Below are 19,570 nucleotides of genomic sequence, written 5' to 3'. Positions count from 1 at the left end.
TTTCAGGTAGCAGCCCCAGTGAAAGTACACAGAGTGGGTGGCAAATGGGTTCGGTTTGAGGGCTGTCGCCGTGCTGTGCTGTGGGGGAGCAGGGGCGCTGGGGACAGCGGGAGGTGCTGCCCCAGGGGCTGTGCCCCATCCACGTGGGTACCACTGTGGGCATCCCATCCCATCCCATCCCATCCCATCCCATCCCATCCCGTCCCGTCCCGTCCCGTCCCGTCCCATCTCATCCCATCCCATCCCATCCCATCCCACCCCATTCCATCCCATCCCCGGTGAGCAACGCTTTCGTCCTGGATAAAGATTCGAGTTTGACCAAGTCCTGTTGATTTAATCATTTTTTAATAAAGCCATCGTTACTGAGTACACCAAGATTGCCAGTTAAGCTCTCTATATGTCGCTGGAGGTAACAGTGCTGTGATCAACACCAAAACAACGGAACAAAACGAAAAGAAAACAGAACAGAACAAAACAAAGAAAAAAAAAACCCAAACAAAACGAGGTAGGTTAAAACCAGCAACACAGACCTTGTTATGCGACACCCCAATACCACAGCGGCCATGCTTGCAGCTACTGAGAAAGAAAACCCCAGATACGCACTGAAACGTAAAATCAACTGAGCAGAGTTTATAAGGACACGATTCAACCCGAACTAAACACACACACATTTCGGCACAGATGTCGTCTTTCACTGTATGTTGGGTAATTCGTAGGGAGCGCGGGGCGGGGGGGGGGGCAGAAAATGAGTATAGATTCAGACCCTTGGCCGAAGGAACCACACACATATATATTGTTAAGCTCTTTACAAGCCCGATCGGCGGCACGGCGGGCGGCTCGCTCCGCGCCTGTCCCCATGCCAGCTGCCCCTCCGTGGGATGGGTGCCCGCGGCCCCCCGGCCCCCTCCATCCCCAGCCCTCTCCCGCCGGCATCCGGAGCGGCAGCAAACGGCACCGCTGTCCCTATCACGACACAGCATCATGTGAAGATCCATATAGAAATATGGATTGACAGACTTGACAAAAATGGTAGCTGATTTTTATTAGTCTAAGGCTAGTAGTTTAGCCATTTAAAATCCATTTCCCAAAAGAGGGGAAAAAAACCTATTATTTTTCTCTTCTTTAAAAATCTGTTAAGCCGTTGCTGCCAAAAGCAACATGTAAATGTTGGTGAAGGCAAAAGATTTCTAAAATTACCCAGCTATACGGTTATGGCCTTCATCACAGAGATAAAAGGTACATTTATTGTGCTGTCTCTCACCAGATTTAATTGGTAACTTTACAACATACTATATATTTGATGCTAGCAGGCAGACAGAATTAAAAACAGACTTTTTGACACGGTTTCTTTCCCCGTTCTTACAAAGTAGGGGACAAAGAAAAATTGGGAAGAAAAAAAAAAAAACAAAAAGAAAGAAAGAAAGAAAGAAAGAAAGAAAGAAACCTCATAACCCACTATAACACAGCGTAGTCGGGACACCTCTGGAGGTGGTTTCCCTATCCCAAGCCGCGCGCGGGGCGCGTGCCGAGCCCTCCCCGGGGCGGCAGGGGAGCGTGGGGAGCGGTGATCCTCAGGGCCCTCCGCATCTGCCTCTACAGTGTTAGTCCACGTGTTTAACGTCCTTTAAATTAGAAATAATGCCACGAAGGTAAGTGCCAAGGGCTCCTCTGTTACCAGTTCATCATGGAGTTTCTGTTGAGGGTCATGAAAAACACTTGGCTGCTTCCTCCGGATCTGACCGACGCGAAAAATACCTGTTTGGGGACGGGGGAAAAAACCTCGGTGAATATTGATGATTTTTTGTGACGATCAGAAATGATTTATGAACTCTCACGGACGAGGGAAGCCACGCTCTGCGCAGCTTCCTCCGCCTAAACCTCCTTTCCTCGGGTGACTGCGGCAATCTGGGCAGAAAGGCTGTTGGAGCTGAATGGAGGCACGGAGCTCAGCACGGGGAAGTGGCTCAAAGTGGGAGCAACCCAGCCCAGGAAGGATCCGGCCCTGTGAGCCCACACATCACAGCTCAAATCCCAACCACTTCATAGCGAGCGCGTAACAACACCTCCATTGCTATCACTGTGGCAGAGAGCAAGGTTTGGAATAGTCTACAAATACCTCGTTTATCACGTTCCTGCCACGGCATCATTTATTATGCAACATTAATACGGCTGCTTACAGTGATTTATGTCTTGCTAAACGTTAACCATTTGGGTCAACACTCAGCACAGTGGTTAACTGCCTCAGATTGAAAGGCTTTTCTTTGCAGAAGTTTTTTATATTATTTCAGTGACTTCCAAAGGCTAAAGTGGGGAAAACTCAAACTTTCCTTCAATGCCTTCAAGGCACAGAGAGGTATTGGGCCCCTCTATGAAGAATGTGCCTCTGTGTCCACCATCATTGGATCACAGCAGAAGTCTTAAAAAATAAGTCATCGTGTGCAGATATTTAAGGGAATGCTTCTGCAGAGTCCCACTTTAAAACCCTTCAACAGGCAGGCCAACTAAATAAAACCAATTGCAGCCTCCAACCCTATTTATTGCACGTTATTAAACCCTACTCTGGTGACAGGGCAATCAGTGTCTGCATGTGTTTTGTGCCTGTGCTCCTCACAAAACAATGCCCTACTGCATGGTCTTGGTTTATCTTGGTGAAACCCCATACCACAGGGAAGGCAGACATCAGGGCTGAAAGCAGCTCTCAGCATTCAACTATCCCTTCCACGGACACTTCCCTTTTCTGCCAGATAATTCTCCTTCCCTCATCCCCTGTGCACCTTTACACTTCAGCAACACACCAAGGCAGGGGTCATCCATGCAGCCATGCAACTTTATGATGCAAATGCCTTTACCACGTGGCTCTGGTGCCTCTGCAGAACAGCATCAATCAGTGCTGTCTATAGAAGAAGATAGGGGTCCGTGGAGAAAACACTTCATGATCACAAAAATGAAAATGCATCATAATGTTTCTACACCCCCATTCAAATTAGGGTTATTACACAACCTTAGCGCTACCATTTCTTAACTTTTGCAGAGCTTATTTGGTGGCCTCAACAGTCAATGGTCAGATGCAACACTGGAGAGGAATTCAAGCTAAGTCCGTGGAGACCTCAGTTTGAAGCAGAAGAGGCATTTGTTGACCTTCCCACGCCAGGGTGAGATCTTCGTCCACTGAAGAAAACTAACTGGGATGGGATTTATGGGCACCGTTTATTAAACAAGACCTTGAGCTTAATTACTCATTAACCCCAAGACAAACTAGACTTAAAGTCTAAAACCGATCGGTTCTACCTTAAAGCACGGACACGGATTTTGCAGTGGACTTACCTTATCATTTCTTTCACATAGAAACTTTAATCTTTGAGCTCTCTTGTGCATAAATACTCCGTCCAAATGTCCTGTCTCCACCGACCGAATTTCAATGGCTTTCTCTCCCCAGCCCATTATTTGATTGGAATGAATGTAGGCTGTCGAAACAAAATGTTTGGTAGGTGTTACCACGTGTGCTGAGCTCAATACTGCAGAATGGGCAGATGGGCAGAAATTCAAAGTCTTTCCAGATGAATTATAGAGCTCTGCTGAATAGCCTTTTACACAGCACTTTTAATCCAGAAGTTGCTGCATTGGAAGAGAATACAAATCAGTTCTGCTTTCTGCAGCTGAGGAGATGGGACAGTGACCCACCTGCACAGGCCGTGGGGCTGAGCAACCCGGGCTCTCCCAGCTCCCATCTGGCACTAACTCCAGCCAACACAATACCCCACCAATGTAATGGTTTACACTTGGGATAAAGCACAGTTAATATCTTCAAGAAGTCATTTCCTTTTACTGTGCAGAACCAAACTACAGACATTTAGCAATTCCATCTCTTATCTGGCTGAGAGAAATCTCCCTTGATAAACAAAATACCAAATAACCAGCATGCTTGACTCTGCACCTTACGTCACTTCTACTCTATGAATGCGAAGAGGAAGGGCTGACCTACCCACAGAAGTAGGCATTTCTCCCCACTGGAGCACCACATCTTTAGTTATCCGTCCATAGGTGTTCACATAAACACCTTCATCCTCGTAGCACACAAGCATCTCCATCCCGTCTGTTTTAGGTAGGATGACAATGGCATGAGGAGTAATATTGCCCTGAATCTGCAGTTAAAATAAACCCTACAAGTCAGAATTACATTGAATGGCAGAAGTGGCAAGGGGAAGGGAGCAAAGCCTTAGAAAAACAAAACCCCAAACCACACTGACAACAAAACCCACATTCCATTCAACAAAGAGGCACGAGCTTTTAGAGATAAGCTTGAAGGGGAATAAACTGTCACGTTTACACTACTGTCAAAGCTGTCTTACACGTCAAGGATGAGCAGGGTCAGCAATGACACACAGATCAGAACACGTACACCCAAAGACTGATGGCTGGCACCTGGCAGTGACACCCATCAGCAACCACTGAGTGATGAATCAAATTCTAATGAGGCAGATAAACCCAGGTAGCTCCAGGGAGGAAATATTCCCCTTTCTGAGCCACGCTCCCCCATGTACTCACGTGAGATGGTATATAGATATCATAGGAGTTCCCAGAATCTACATCAATCACATGGAAACCAGTGTGTGATCCAAAGATAACCTTGAGCCTCTGACCCTCTTCTACAGTGAGATCGACAAGCAGCGGTTTGTGCTGGAGATCTGCAAAAGACTTTTATAACCCTTTTTGTGAGTACCACAGGAAAAAATGGCAAACCCCATGGCAGCAACCTGATACGGTTTTGAAATCCTATTTGTTTGAAGGTGTTTCCTATTAAGCATGTCGTTATTTATATTCCTGTTGCTGTTCCTCAGTCATATGCCTCAGAGGGAACCACCCACTCGCCCCAGCCTTCCCATCACACAGGTGCTCATCCTGCCAGGCACAGCATCTCTCTGACTCCCAACATGGAAATCAGCAAGCTGTATTTCCAACTGCCTGAATGGTTCCGTGCCTACAAGGTGAGGTGAGGATCCTCAGCACCCAGATGGGAAGGGCAGCACCAGGAGTGCAGGGCAGCATCCCCACCAAGCCCACAGGTCCCAGGCTCCACTAATGCTGCTGAGCTCTTCATGTCACCCAGCCCGTTTATTCTGGCTTTTGTTCAGGGAAAGCAAATGTGACCTAATACCAAATAAGCCCATTTGTGCTGGAAGGATTCAAAATGAGATTACTCAGCATGAAAGTCCCCAGAAGGCACTGCCCCTTGTGACTTGCTGCTGCACAGAGCTTAGAACGAAAAGTGCTTTAAAGTACTAAGTACAGCACAGCCTCTGGCAGGTTATATAGGAGAAAAGTCTCATTGAAGGAAACTGGGGTAGATGAAAAGGGAGAGGAAAACAGCAGGTCCCTCTCCTGCACTTTCTTGATACAGAATCCACGCTGCAGAAGGGGAGAGGACCTTGCAAAATAGAAATGGAAAATAACGCCAGCCTGATTTCACTCTCTGTGGTTAAAGCAAGCAAACAAGGTTAAAAAAATCCCCTGAAACCTCAACTCTGCTTTATTAAAGGACATTCGGTGAGCTTTCTACAATTTGTGCAATGAAGCCTCCCAGGATAACTGGTATTTATGCCTCACTGGCAGCCATAAGCAGCACATATCACATCTCTACAGCCACGGGCTTCATAACGTTTCTGCCAGGGGAAGTAAGGTGATGATAACGCTTTTGAGGAGTGGTTTTGTTTGTGTCCTTGAGGTCTGAAAGCCCTGGCACCACACAGCAGGACTGAAAGGAAACCCTGCGGGTGCTTTATCTCCACTGGCCCTCAGGAGGATGCACTGTCTGAGGAGTTGGGCTATGTAAGCAAAGCACTTTCCTACTCCACACAGTACAGAAACCTCACATAGTTACAATTACAGAGCACGTTCTGGTAACGAGGCACACATACCTTAAATGCCATAAACTTGTGATATGGTTTAGGAGCCCAAGCATAGATCTCTACAGCGTTCTTTAAGGCAATCACCAGGAACTTGATTCGTTCGTATTTCACTGAAATTAAAATAAAAGATGTTTAAAACATTCTTTTTTTGCTTCAAGACGGCACAGTTTATCTCTAGAAACAGCTGTTGAGGCTCTCTCTCTGTTGGTTCTCATGTAGTAGTGCCCACCTCATACACACAGATGAATAGAAAAATTACTTCTGGCTGTAGTCTACCCATACTTTCAAGAGAAATCATCAGATCAGATCTAGGACTAGAGAAAAAAAATCCCCAAAGACTCCAAGTACCTTTTGCTTGTAACTTACGCAGCACACGATCGATGTGACAAACTGGAAGATGTTCACCAAGGCATTTTATCACACAGGCTGTGACGGAGGCACTCCCCGTACTGAGGAGCAGGCGAGCAGCCCTGGGCAGTCCAGTGAGCATCACCCTCTCCAGTCTCAGAGCTTTGGGCACCCGGCCCCCTCTCACTACTAAACTCCCAGCTGCTCATTCCATGGCTGTACTGGGCACTACAAATTCCTCCACGTGTTTTTGCACTGAAGTCACCTGCAGCACGGTGGCCGCGGCCACTCACCAACTTTGTAGTGGATGCAGCCTTCCAAGTCCCCGACTGTGATCCAGCCCTGCTTCTTCTCTACTTCGGGGTCGTTGTGTAAAATCCTGTTTCTCAGCCAGGAGAGATAGTACACTCGCAGCTTGTTCTTCTTTCCTGTTGGCAAAGGAAACTTGCCCGTAAGAAGCAGAAAGAGGTAAGAGAGCAGCTCGACCATCCTCTGCAAGATTCCCATCCTGATTTCCACATTCTTATTTCCTACATTTGGAAGCAGAAGGTGAGAGCTGGGGTGAGAGGTGTACCTGATATTGTCACGAGGACATTCAAGCCCTCGAGTACATCCATCTGCTGGAACCGCCGTCTGTTGATTAGGTTGTAGACCTTCCCTTGCCCGCTTCGGTCCAGCAGCATCAGGCCATTTTCTGTGCCCACCAGCAGATTTACACCTGAAACAGAGAGACCAATGGGCACAAGGAGCCACGGCTGCTGCCCACCAGAGGATTACAGCCCAAGCTCATTCTTTGCTATCTCCAAGCAAGAGTTGTAATGAACAGCAGCATTCCCATAGACAAGAAGCATCACTCTTATACCAGAGGGTCTCAGTGCCGGCATAAGCCTTGCACAAGATGGAGTCAACCATAGTGGGACAACCAGAGCCATGAACTTGGTTCTGCCATGAAGTCTCAGTGTTGCATTGCCATAAAGCTCAACTGAGGGGACGATGTGACCAGGAGCTCACCCCACAAAGCAGCACACAGTATCTCCGAGTTGAAGCGCTTCTTATACTTCCTTATCTCCGGGGTGTCACTGTGGGGACGGATGTTGGTGGGGTTCACGTTCACCACGGAGATCTTCCTGGCTTCGTTCAGCTTGGCCTGCTCCTGTCTGAGCAGCTCGCTGGTGAACAGTGCTTACAAGGAAACAACAGCACAGTGAGGTGTGATTGATTACTGGAAGCAATTTTCTGATAGGGATGTCATCACTCTGTTACAAGCTGCAAGTTTTGAGAGATAACAGCAGTATTTTCTCCTGGGTTGGAAGCAACACTGAAGTGGTACTAGGCAGCACCCCCAGACCTCCAGCACTGCCCACAGGGATGAGCAAGCCTAACCCTGTCCACATGCATCTATTTTCAATGAGTTCTAAGCAACTGCAAGCTTTTTGGAGTGATTGCCACCTCCTGGCTCTGCCAGGAACAACTCTCCCAGGTAACTCTCTCCCGGGCAGACAGCGATGGGTGGACTTCTGCTATTCTGTCATCTCTCTTTCTGGGGGTATTTCACTGGTGATGGGGAGAAGGAATTGGATGGAAATTGGAAAGCACATGGGTACAAACACAAGAGTAAGTGAAATCTGAGAGGTTTGAAGGGGTTATTCAGGCTTCACAAATGGTCACATTGCCTCCTACCAGTAGCGGATGACTCTTCATCCTCATCTTCATCTTCATCGGTAGGTGAGGTCTGATACACTCTGGTGTCCACAAAGGGGGTGAAAGAGGCTTTGGTGCTACTTCCCATTCCATACTGCAAAATAAAGAGCAAAGAGAGAGCTCAGAGCACAGAAACGACACGAACATTTGGTGTGTGTGGCTTTGCAATGAGTGCACAGTGCCGGACCCTGCAGCGCCCCTCGTGAGCCCTCTACGAACATTTACTCCTCCTCCCCCAGAAGTGATCACGGATGACATTCCACTGGATTTGTGAATGCCTCTGGAGCAGCACAGAACAAGGAGTGCAGGCACAGGGTTGCGGTGCCCAGTGCCACCGGCTCGGCTCGCAGGGAGAAGCACAGCACAGCCAGACTGGTTAGCAGAGAAGCCGCAGTGTCAGAGGCAAAAGTGAATGCAGGGCTAAACAACTTCTCTGCACACAGCACACCTGTCTCAAAGCCCAGGATGGGACGTCAGTGGCAAGGGGTTGTTTCTCCCATTAATGTGACTGCCCTGCATGAGCTGTGGGGAAAACTCCACTGCAGTGCTCAGCACAGGGCAGGGAATGCAGATGTGAGAACACGGCACATCCCACACTGCTCCATCCTCCCCAGCTCTGGTTTCCACCACATGTCACTTGTATGGCAGGGATGGGTTACTTGCAATTAAAAGGAGGTATTTAAGATGGTGTACAGTGTTTCAGGTGAGGCTGCAGAAAAGGCCATTTCTAAGTCAGGAAAACTGAACCTGAACATATTGTAGGGAATGCCAGAGCCACCACTTTGCCAAGGGGATCTGAATAGGAACAAACAGCAGCACCACACTGCTTTCTTTTTAAAACCATTGCTTTGTTAAGGCAGAAAATGAGGCTAAGCTTTCTCCCAAGCAAAATGACATCCTTCCTTGGGAGCCCAAGTGCCACGATTTCCCCCCTCGTTGAGCAGCTTATTCTTCTTATTACAGTATTTAACCAGGGTGCTCTTTATTTGTGACCTACATTACGAGCCGTAACAGCAGCAAAAATCAGATCTTCCTGCAGCAGCAGCGGGGCCGTTCACATCCCGATTCCCTGGGATGCTGTCCTCACTGGAAACACACCTTGCTCAGCCCCCACGCCACCAGGTGTCCCAAGAAGGAAGGGAAACACCCCCACTCCTGCCTGAGGCTTCACGAGGGGCACGGCACGTGAGAACAGCCCCAGAAGTCCCCCCAGCCCTTCCCCAGTAGCACTGCATGCTGTGGGTGAGCACACAGCTCTGCTGCTTCCCTCCCCATCCACATTCCCAAGGCCTGGCGACAGCCCTGTGTTGCCATAGAAACAGGATGATGTCAAAAAAAGAAAATGGTAATGGAGACCCATGTAAGGAGCTTGCAGCCTGAGGCAGAGAAGGCTGCAGTAACAGATACCAGATTTACATATATACTGCATGGCCCAAATACTTATATGTACACGCAAGATATACTTGCTACTCTGTGCTTCTTTCATATCCAATAAATACACTTTTTTTTTTCCTGTGCTGGGCATCTTTTCCATAAAGCACCCACAACTCAAAGAGGGAAAAATATTCAGTGTTTACAGGGATGCTTTCCAGCTGAGAGCCAGGTGCTTTCATACAAGTGAGCTATGATGAACTCCCTCCTTCCAATCCCCCAAACAGTTCCTCCTTTGCTCAGATTCAGCTGTCCTTCTACTAAGGAGGTGGCGTTTTAAGAACTTCCAAGCCTGTTGTTTAAATACTAAGTCCTCATCTTCCTTCAGGTCCTGTTCCACTGATTATAAACCTCTGTTTTGGCTTATGGAGACAGCAACAAGCTGCAGGGTGAGATAGTGCTGGTCCTTTCTGACACACTGCAGCTCTGCTTGCACGGGGGGAAGCAGTGTGGAAGAGCATCCTGACAACTGTCCCACACCTTCCCCACACTCATGTAGCTCTGGAGGCTTTCAGAGCTCTGTGTGCAGCCCACTGCAGCTACCCAAACAGACCTGAGGTTGCTCCGTGTGGCATTCTCACAGTTCCCATCCATGCGCCTGCAGGGCAGCCCAGCACGTTTGTCAGTGCACCCTACCCATGGCCCATGCTGTTAATATGGCTGGGCACCATACGCAGGGCTTTGGCTTCAGCTTCAGCTCTGAGCTGGGCGGAAGCAGAGAGCCCTAGCACATTCATTTGTGGTCCCATAGAGAGCAAGCCAACCCCACCTGCCGACACATCCAGAGTTCTCTTGCCCGTGCCATAAGGGCATCCTTATGGAAATGGAGCCATCCCATCCTTTAGCTCCACCACCCTACAGCACCACTGGGACACAGCACAACACCGCTACCATCCGCAGTGTGGGTGCAGAGCCCTGCATGAGAGCAGCTGTGCACAACACCTCCCATGAAGACACGGCTGTAGGCGTCTCCAGGCAATCAGGACAAAGGGATAACCTCCAAGTAAGGTGCCCACGCTGCTGTCTGCCAGTCTGCAAGCTTTGTGAGTCACCTGGAAGGACCGAATCCAAAAGTTTCCACTTACACCCACGCCTTGCTCAGTCGGCCCTAAAAATGCAGTTTCAGAAATGGAAAAGATCCTCTTGCTTGGTATTCCATAAATGAATATATTTAAAGCCTACCCTTGCAAACTGTCTGCTCATGTTTAAGAAGTCCCAGGATGACTCTGGAAGGTGTTACTTCGGGACCAACTGTCTCTTCGCTGCTTTTGAAGGCAGCAAGGAAGTGGATAAAACCTGGAGGTCGTCAGGCCCTGTCTGTTCTTACATTTTATCAGCGCACAGTTCCAAGCAATTCCTGTTTTTCTACTGCTAGGAAAAGCAAACTGCAAAATGAGTGCATCATCCGGCCCTCATATTCTTTTTATGTTTCCAGGTACCAGAAGATGGGGACCTTCACATCAGTTTGCAGCACTCAAGCCATCATCACCAAAACTTCAGCTGGTGGGTTGAGATAAGGCCTAATGCATTCCTACCGTATCCATACACCGATTACCCACCAGCTCCCCTCTCATTTCCCTACACTCACCCACACGGACTGGAAGCAAAGAGAGAGAAGAGCAAAGGAAGCGAGGGAAGGAAGGAGAAAGGCCCCTCACGGGGGCAGAGATGTTAATACTTGTTTAAAGCAATGCAGAGGAGAAGGAGAGCCCCCACCACCTACTTCAGGCACCGAGTCCATGTCTTGCGCATGCGTGGAGACTCGCCCCAGGGCCTCGGTCGGCGTGCCTGCAGGCGAGTGGCTTTGCTGCACCAGATCAGGGAGATTGATGTGGCCTGCAAAGCCATTGCTGGCTGCGTGGCCAGAACGCTTTTTTTCACCAGAGGTCTGCAGAAACACAAGGCATGAGGAAGAAAGAGAAGGGAAAAAAAAAACAGAGAAAAAGAAGAGAAAACAACAAAACCAGGTCGTCTGCAGTCACCAGTGCCCTGAGAGAGAACAGGACAAGGACCCTCTCTGCTGTCTCCATCCCCATGCAATCCGGCAAGCAGCAAACCCCCCCCCAGGAGAAATAAAGACAGGGTTAATGACAAAGTCAATACAGAGTAATTAGCCACATTACAGCAAAAGGAGAAGCCTGATCATCGTTGTTTTGAGAAAAAGGAACATAAGGCAGATTCTGCTCTTGCCACCATGGGTGCAAGCCCCATGGCTGCCCTGTGGCCAGCTCCCGTCCCACGCTGCCACTAGCCACAGTGACAGCAGAATCTGTCCCCTTGATCAGCGTGAGCTTTAATGGCTTTTCACTGCTACGGCGGCGAGTAGCCTGACCGCAAATGCCAACAGAGTCCCCGTTGCATGTTTCTGTAACCCAAAACAGCAGTGAACAGTGACAGCATCGCCCTCGCCTGCAGTGGCAGAGCTATTCACGCCCTGCTCCGTGCACGAAGTTCCCTGCAGCATCACCAGGAGTCACCTGCCTGCAGAGAAAACCTCCCCGGGTGTTCTCAGGTGAATACTGAGCACAGCTGCCCACGTCAAGCAAGCACTCAGCCATTGCAATACGTTCCTTCTTCTTTCAATCTCAACCTCACGTGAGGCAGGTGCTAGGAAACTTCTCCCTTCCCTGCCCGTTGTTTTGAGCTATTTGCCATTCTGATGAAGCCAGGTACAATGAGATTGTTAGAGAATTCTCCACCTACAGGGATTAGTGAAAAAATTCCTCCAAAACAGGCTTGGCAACTTATCGGTCTGCTCTGACAACATTCATCTATCAACTATTACCCCATCCTCCAAGCACCTCGCCATCCTGCCTGTGCAGGGTGGCATGCAAGCGTTTGCCCAAAGCCCCCAGAGGTCAGTGAGCCCTTCCTCTGGCTGTGACAGCTGTGGCCAGAAGAACAGAGTGAGCACCCTGCATCACGGTCTGGGGGTCTTATAACATTCTCTCCTCCCAAAGAGATTTCCTCCCCTGCTTATCTTTCCCGTGGCTTTTAAGCCCTCCTGTAAGTCTTGCTCTATCTGTCTGCTTCACTGGTTTGGCACATTATGGCTGCAATGCAATCCAAGCTCATTTCAGTAATGCCTGACTTGTTTTCTTACTCAGCCTCCTCAGTGCTGCTGCTACAAGGATGTGCACGGGGCCGACCAAGCTTCGGGGGTCCCTGCTCAGAACAGGTAAATGACAGGGAAGGATCAGATGAGCTGTGCGTTTCTGAACAGCAATAAACCTGCAACAAACGCTCTGTAACTCCTTTGGAAACCTTCCTTTCGTTCTTGCAATAATCTGCTACCTGTCTGTGTTTCCAGTGGAGTCACCAGCATGGTACAGGACAAAATGAAGAAGCACTGGGGAAGGTCTTCCCCAACCAACTGGACATACCTTCTCCTGCCTCTTTTTTTCAGTACCACAGATGAGAAATGACCTGGCTGCGTTGCTTTGTTAGCACCATGCTTCCTGGGAGCTGGGAAGGTTGGGACAACACGGAGATTTGGTCTCTGAGGATGTGGCAAAGGCACTGGGCCAGGATTTCTGAGTGGGAAAGCAGCAGCAGCGGCGGTGTCTGCAGTGTCTGGGGTTGATGGAAGCTGCACTCAGCCTTCCAGCCAACTGGCTCAGTCCTCCTGAGCAGCACCGGCTGCCTGCAGCCCCACATGAAGCCTCCAAAACACCACATCTGCTGAACGCCTCCAACAGCTGTATGGTGGTAAAGGTTGCAAAGCCCTGGGGGAGCTTCAGGCCTGACTCCAAAAAAGCACTCTAAACCGAAGATAACTTCTGTTGCTTGGAGCTATTCTGGGACTACAGTAGTGTTGTTTACGTGAGCATTCACCCCATCGTGCTCCGGCATTACTATTCACTGCTGTTTGTAGTTCTGAGAAACATCTGCACTTGTCACATTTGCTGAGTGTAAATTGCATTAGGAGAGCACTAACAAGCACAATTTACTCAGTCATTTTGTGTTCCGGACACACAGCACTGTGAGTTGTTGTGCTTACATGGGCAAAACCTCCTGAAGATGCTCCATGGAAATCTTTGTTTTACAACTTACCTCCCTCACCATTAAAGTCCCTTCCCTTGAAATATTGCTAAACGTATCTGCATGGGAAGTCTCCAGACCGTGGGTTGTCACCATTCCCAGGTTGTACGGCTCATTGCTTCCAGGAATTCCTGTTGGTCTGAGGACAGAATGGAAAAGCATTAGCGACAGACACCTCCTTAGCTAAACTAGATGAAAAGTCCTCCAGTTCACTACGATTTCTAGGCAGGGTAAGGCTATCTATTGCATAGGAAGAAAAATTAGGAAACAACCTACTTAAATGTCTGGAGAAATCATTTATGTGGTCAGAAGTACAGGAATACAGCATCAGGTCAGGTTGATGGATTACCCCCACTGTTGCCAACTCAACTCGAGCACTGCATGGGGGTACCCAACCCACCAGAGGACAACTCTCACAAACAGAAGGTGGATTTTGGCCACCTGCTCTGAACACCAGACCAGAAGCCTCACGTTACCAGGTCTGAGTTACACAGCCCAGCTCCGCCTCGCAGCTTCCCACCATTCTCCAGGTGAAGATGCAGCCCCAGCCCACGATTTAGCTCTGAAGGCATCAGAGAGAGAGGCAGGAAATAATTACGGGGTCCCTTGTGTTAAAAGACCCACTCTGAGAAAGAAAGCATCATCCTGAGGCCGTTACCACCCTGGCATGGGACATAAGCTGCCATTTGCAGATGAGATTTCGAGAAGTAAGAATAGTTTTTGCACTGACAGGCAGACCTGGCTGCGCTGCTCCTTCCAGAAAGCCGCTTTGCAGCTGGCGATACCCCAGCATTAATGAGGGTGCCTCTGCCACTCAAGCTGACACTGATAAGCGTTCAGGCTTCGGTTCCTTTGTACAGAACAGGCTGTTGCTTGGGGCACAGCCCGCCGCAGCAAAGCACTCCCTATCAGTGGCTGATGCTGAGTGAGGCACCTGGAGCTCTCCTCCAGCCCATGCACAGCTGGCCAAGCCTGACTCGGGGCAGACGTGCCCATGGTAAGGACACAGTGACCCCACTGTTGTAGCCACCAGAGGCTGGTTCTAACAGTAACATTAGGACAAACCGTCTGGAGAAGCAGTTCACAGTGTGGGTTTGATATCAGTCCACTCGAGAGATTAATGGGCTGTTTAATGCACCTCTTCTGTGTGAAAACATCATCAATCTCTTCCACGGGGCCCAGCTCTGAGATACGGAGTGCTGGGAGCAGCTGAGTTTATTTTTGTGCTGGAAATTTACTCTCAAACAAGTGAAATTTTAGGATAACCTCAGAGTGAATGGCACGGGCGGTGAGCTCTCACCATACCTTATGACTTCACATTACTAGCAGACGAGCAGATTACATACAGTTCAAATGAAACCACAAGCAAATGACAAAGCGCCTGGAATGCCTTGTGACAGCTGGTGTGAAGGTGCTGCTGACACACCAGTTTCTTTGCATTCAGGCGCCATACACACCATCAGTTGTTTGCCATCAGTATGAATGCACTCTTCAGCACGTCTTCGCTCACATCACAACACAACACCAGACATCACAAAACAGCACACCATCCTTCTCCAGCACTTGAGTTTGCACCTCCTTCCCTAGAGAAAAGGGAGCTGGAGGGAACCACCGGAGGCTTCAATACAGAAAAGGTATCTGCAGAGAGGAAAGGAGTAAACTCCCTCCTGTATGCTAGAGAGAAAAGCAATGGGCTTGAACTGCATCAGGGGAGGCTGGATAACGTTGGAATAAAGAGCAGCAAAGCACGCAAGAAGGATGTTCAAGGAAGTGGAGAAGGGATTAAAGATGGGTTATATGGAGATCATTCAGAAAGAGCAGGAAATGAGACCATCTCTCCCAGCCATCTAATGAAACATACCAAACACAGGAAAAATAAAGCTTGTATAGAAAAACAACCAACTACATCTGGATTGAACTCACGTTAACGTTCCCTTTGAGAAATAAGAGTGCAAAACCAAGCATCCGCTTTCCTTCCCCCACCCCACACAGCTGTGCAGCTGTGCCCCTAGATTCCTGCACTTACAGCACTCCTAACCTCTAGCTCACGTGCCGAAGAGCACAACTGCCCCTGTTCAGACACAAGGGGCTTGCACGTCAACAGGCTCCCCTCGTGATCGTGTGACTGCCCACCCGACTGCTGCATATTCATGGCATCTCATTCCCTCCTGCCTTTCTCTGATGAATTCCACAAGTCTGACTTCTCTGCTTCTGCTGGAAGGAAGCTCCGACCCAGGAGCTTGGCACTCCGCATGAAATGGGTCCCTCACGTCTCCCTGCTGCTCCTCGTCCAGTCAAGGGATGAAGTATGGTACATCCCCATTGACTAGTAACCCACCTCATTTAGCAGGAGGGATGAAAATTAATCCATTAATATGCTAACAGGCCCCTCAAGCCTTCCCACAACTCCGCAGTGAATTCAGAAGTGCAGGGAATCAAACCCCTGTTGCCATGACCTGGAACAGCAACACACTGGTGGAGGAGCCTCAGTGAACTCAGTCTGCATGAAGGCAGTTGTGTATGCTGATGCTATGCTTCCCTCCTCGCTCATCCAGTGAAATATTTAAAAGCAGAAGTGTCTGACAACCTGTATCAGGGACACAAATGCACTATTATAGTCTGCTGACCTTTTACTTTCAATATTTTAGCCTGCACAGGGACTGAGCCAACAACAGAAATCCATGATAAAAATCCCAGAACATTACGTGCCAATAATCCAAGCTCTAGCGGCTGGCACCAGTCAGGCTACCAAACACTGTGATTCACTATGGCTTGATGTGGAGCAAGACCAGGCTGAAGAGCAGACAGAGCATCAAACAGGTCTGCAGGCAGGAACAGACCTGGGATTAACTTGGAATACAAGTTCACTGAACGCGCAGTTAGAAAATCCAGCTTTCTCCATCAAACACCTCTAATTCAGATCGGGAAAAAGACACACCTGAGCAAACCACCCTCTGGAACCACGATGCTGCTCCCAGTGCCAGCCACTGAACACCAGTGTGCTTTGGATATGTCCCATACCACAGCTACTGCTCCTCCAGAGAAAGGCACGCTGCAGTGCTACGGTTTCCCCCAAAACAAAGAGCTTCTTACATAAGCCTTGGGATGTCACTGACAGGCACGGTTCCATCGTGTGTCTCATTTTCCCCATCTTCCTCCTCTTCCTCGCTGCTCTCTGACTCCTCGCTGGAGGAAGAGTAGTCTGTCACCTTCTTCAGAGGGCGATTGGTTTCTTCGATGCGCAGCTCCCTCAGTTCTTTGGCTAAGGCCGTCAGATCCTAAAGGGGATGGGGGCAACAGAACAGGAGATCGACGGCTATTACATGTGAAGTGAGGAGAAGGTCACACACATCTCTTCAAAAGCCAATGCTAACAGCACGAGCAACGAGAAATAGCTTTACAGAGTCATTACAAACATGAGACGAACGAAAGACGATGTTTGTAGCATGTAGCATTTATTAAACAAAACAAAACTGATTTATGCTCACTGAAAAATCAATAGCCAACCTCTTCTTTTTCTGTTTGGAACGTGTATGTGCATATAGATACACACACTTATATGTAGATACACGACAAAATCATATTTGTTGGAAAAGGTGATGTTCAGTCACCATCATAGTAAACTGGAAAACGTCATTTCAAAGATTGGCTTGGAGCATTTCCCCTGCAGGGTTTTCTCTTCCTTCAAACTTCTCAAGGAGAGCCCAGAATTGTATTTATTCTGTAATAAATGCATTTGGGAAGGAAGCAATGACAGCGTCTTCCATGGAGTGGTGCAATCCCCAAGTCAAGAGCTGCTTCAGGGAGGAGTCTCGGCTGCCAGGCGGCTGCGAGTCGCGGTGCGGGGCGCCCAGGGGAGGTGCCCGGCTCAGCGCAGCGCCCTGTGCAGCCAGACTTCTGAGTCATTGCTCTGAGTCAGCCACACGACCAAAAACAAAAAAATAGGGATAAATGCAATCGTTCAAAGAAAAAAAGTAAAAGAAAGAATTCCTCAGCAGGAACCGTTTAAGCACTTTATGTGAGATGTGACAGCCTACAAGCTAGGGGAAAAAAAAAAAAGAAAAAAAAAAGCCTTGAAACAAGAAAAAGATGGGAGCAGTCCCAAAACCTAGCAGTAATTTTTCAGTTTACCATGACTTTGATGAGGCCTCAGACCCGACAGTCATATCAAATAGACACCGCTATTTAGAAACAAGGAACATGGCAGGCACCGTGTAGAAAATAGACTTTTTGTTATCTTACATGCTTTTATAGCAATGCAGGGGGAAGCAGTAGGGCAAAAAAGCATGAGAGCTCTAATTAGAATGGGTTAGAGTACTCTGTTGCACAAAACATGCACATGACGAACAAAGCATCGCGATTGTCAGTCTTACCATTTCTCCCTATATTAGTGACCGAGGTAGCCATCAGTGCATTCGGTCAGAGATAAAGGATTAGGGAGAAAGAAACTCATTGAAAAATACTAAATTCCACAATCGTTTCATGGCCACATTCTCTCGTTACTGCGCGCCACTCATTTCCAGTTTACCGTTCCAGCTGGGCGACTACAGCAATATTAATTACGGTTGCAAAGGGAGCTCTTAAAATCTATCCCGTCGACAGGTGGAGAGAACGATGAAAAGCTTCTATGGCTGAGATGGAAACCCGGTTTGTTTTTAATCATACTTTGCAAGCAATTTGTACTTGGCCGTCATAACGGACATAACAAGCTCTGCAGGGCCACGTGAATGAGGCCCCAAAATGAAGCACCCGTAGCTCCAAGTGGAGCAACCATTTATCCCCCGTTCTATATACAGCAAACAAAATGCTTTATGGACATTTAAATTTGCTCCAAATTGGGTCTGGGGCAAAGAGCAGCTCTCAGAACCAAACCCTGGCATTGGTGATGGAGCACCGCGGGAGGTGCCCACCTTTGGTGGCGGTGGGACAGTGGGCCGCACCCCTGCATTCTGCTCCCAGTTGTGCCCTGCCCTGTGCAGCCGTGGGGCCTGGGAACCCAGAGTGGGTTCTGGCCGTGTGTGGGAACATCTTTGCTCTTGTGTTGGCTGTGCTGGCCGCATCAAGCCTGACTTGCCCTCTCTCTGCAGCACTGAAGTGTTTTCCACGTGGCAAGAGAAGAAAAGCGAGGAGGAATGGACATCTTCTGTGCAAACGCATTACCAAATGCCTCATTTTACCTATGAGAAACTGCTGAGAAATTCAGTGCGTGGTGCTGGTTGATAACTAGGACTAAAGGTGTGCTTCAAGGCCCACTGCCACAGAGGAGAAACCCCCAGGGACAACAGAGAGCTCTGCATCACACCCAGGATCAGGACACGAAAAGAGCTAATGACAGAAATTAGAATCAATCTGTGCAGCAGATACCCATAATGGGTGCTATATATCCTCCAAATCCAAATGCTCCCTGTAACTTTAAGGAAAGGCTCTTCATCATGATTAAAGGGAGAACGTGGTATTTAAAGAGTTTATTTTTGATGCCAACATGTTTGGGATTCAAATACAGTCAAATCTGCAGTCATGACAACTAATTACTTTAATTAATGCTGTAGCAGCTTCTACGACATGATTGTTTCAGTGAAAATTTCAACAGCTTAACAATGCTCTCTGTTCAGAGTACAAAGTATGCCCTTTGTTGAGTACTTTCCTTTGCTTTGGATTAAAGCTTTTCCCACTTTGGAAGGGACTTTAAGAGAAGAGTGCGTAAGAGCCTCTTAAAATTGCAATCAGATCTGCTGCACTGTGGGAGAAGCACCAAGCCCTGCCCTATCACATGGACGGACCACGAAAACCACTTCTTTGCACCTTCCATTGCTCAACGTGCACAGAGGCAGCTCCCTGCCTGCACAAGGGCAGTGCCCAGCCAGCTTGGTGGTGTACCCCAAATCCACCTGTGGGGCATCCCAGGCTGCACACAGAGCCTGACGGCCTCCAGCTGCCTCCTCCCAGCGCAGACCTCATCGCCAAACAGGGTGGCACTGCTCAGAGTAGGGGTTGCACTCAGCAGCAGCACAACACGAGTGCAGCGTCCCAAACCAAGCTCACCACCTCTGCAAGGCTGAAAAGCCAGGCTGTGCTGAAACCCTTCTGTCAGGCTGACAAACAGACGTACTCTTTGGTCATTGTTAGAAGAGAGCCAAATATTT

The 19,570-nt window shown here is 48.6% G+C and overlaps 1 protein-coding gene across 8 annotated transcripts in view; it reads right to left on the bottom strand.

Annotated features, from left to right (window-relative positions):
* Positions 1-328: 328 nt before the first annotated feature.
* The window catches only part of TNIK (TRAF2 and NCK interacting kinase), a 133,869-nt gene continuing 114,627 nt past the window's right edge, over positions 329-19,570 (bottom strand). For 4 of the 8 annotated variants that reach the window (XM_025153737.3, XM_015291718.4, XM_046898604.1 and 1 more), the window contains 13 exons: positions 17,801-17,809; positions 16,521-16,705; positions 13,440-13,566; positions 11,110-11,274; positions 7,935-8,049; positions 7,266-7,436; positions 6,829-6,972; positions 6,548-6,682; positions 5,916-6,016; positions 4,546-4,695; positions 3,983-4,142; positions 3,325-3,464; positions 329-1,755 (listed from right to left, as the gene is read on the bottom strand). In XM_025153737.3, the coding sequence (XP_025009505.1) occupies positions 1,672-1,755; positions 3,325-3,464; positions 3,983-4,142; positions 4,546-4,695; positions 5,916-6,016; positions 6,548-6,682; positions 6,829-6,972; positions 7,266-7,436; positions 7,935-8,049; positions 11,110-11,274; positions 13,440-13,566; positions 16,521-16,705; positions 17,801-17,809 (1,686 nt within the window). In that variant the 3' untranslated portion in view covers positions 329-1,671. The remainder of the gene's footprint in view (positions 1,756-3,324; positions 3,465-3,982; positions 4,143-4,545; positions 4,696-5,915; positions 6,017-6,547; positions 6,683-6,828; positions 6,973-7,265; positions 7,437-7,934; positions 8,050-11,109; positions 11,275-13,439; positions 13,567-16,520; positions 16,706-17,800; positions 17,810-19,570) is intronic. The other 4 variants (XM_015291719.4, XM_025153739.3, XM_025153741.3 and 1 more) reach the window with 1 other exon arrangement.

The sequence above is a fragment of the Gallus gallus genome, chromosome 9 (genome assembly GCF_016699485.2).
Source record: "Gallus gallus isolate bGalGal1 chromosome 9, bGalGal1.mat.broiler.GRCg7b, whole genome shotgun sequence".
Lineage (NCBI taxonomy): Eukaryota > Metazoa > Chordata > Aves > Galliformes > Phasianidae > Gallus > Gallus gallus.
This window is presented reverse-complemented; position numbering and strand designations above follow the sequence as displayed.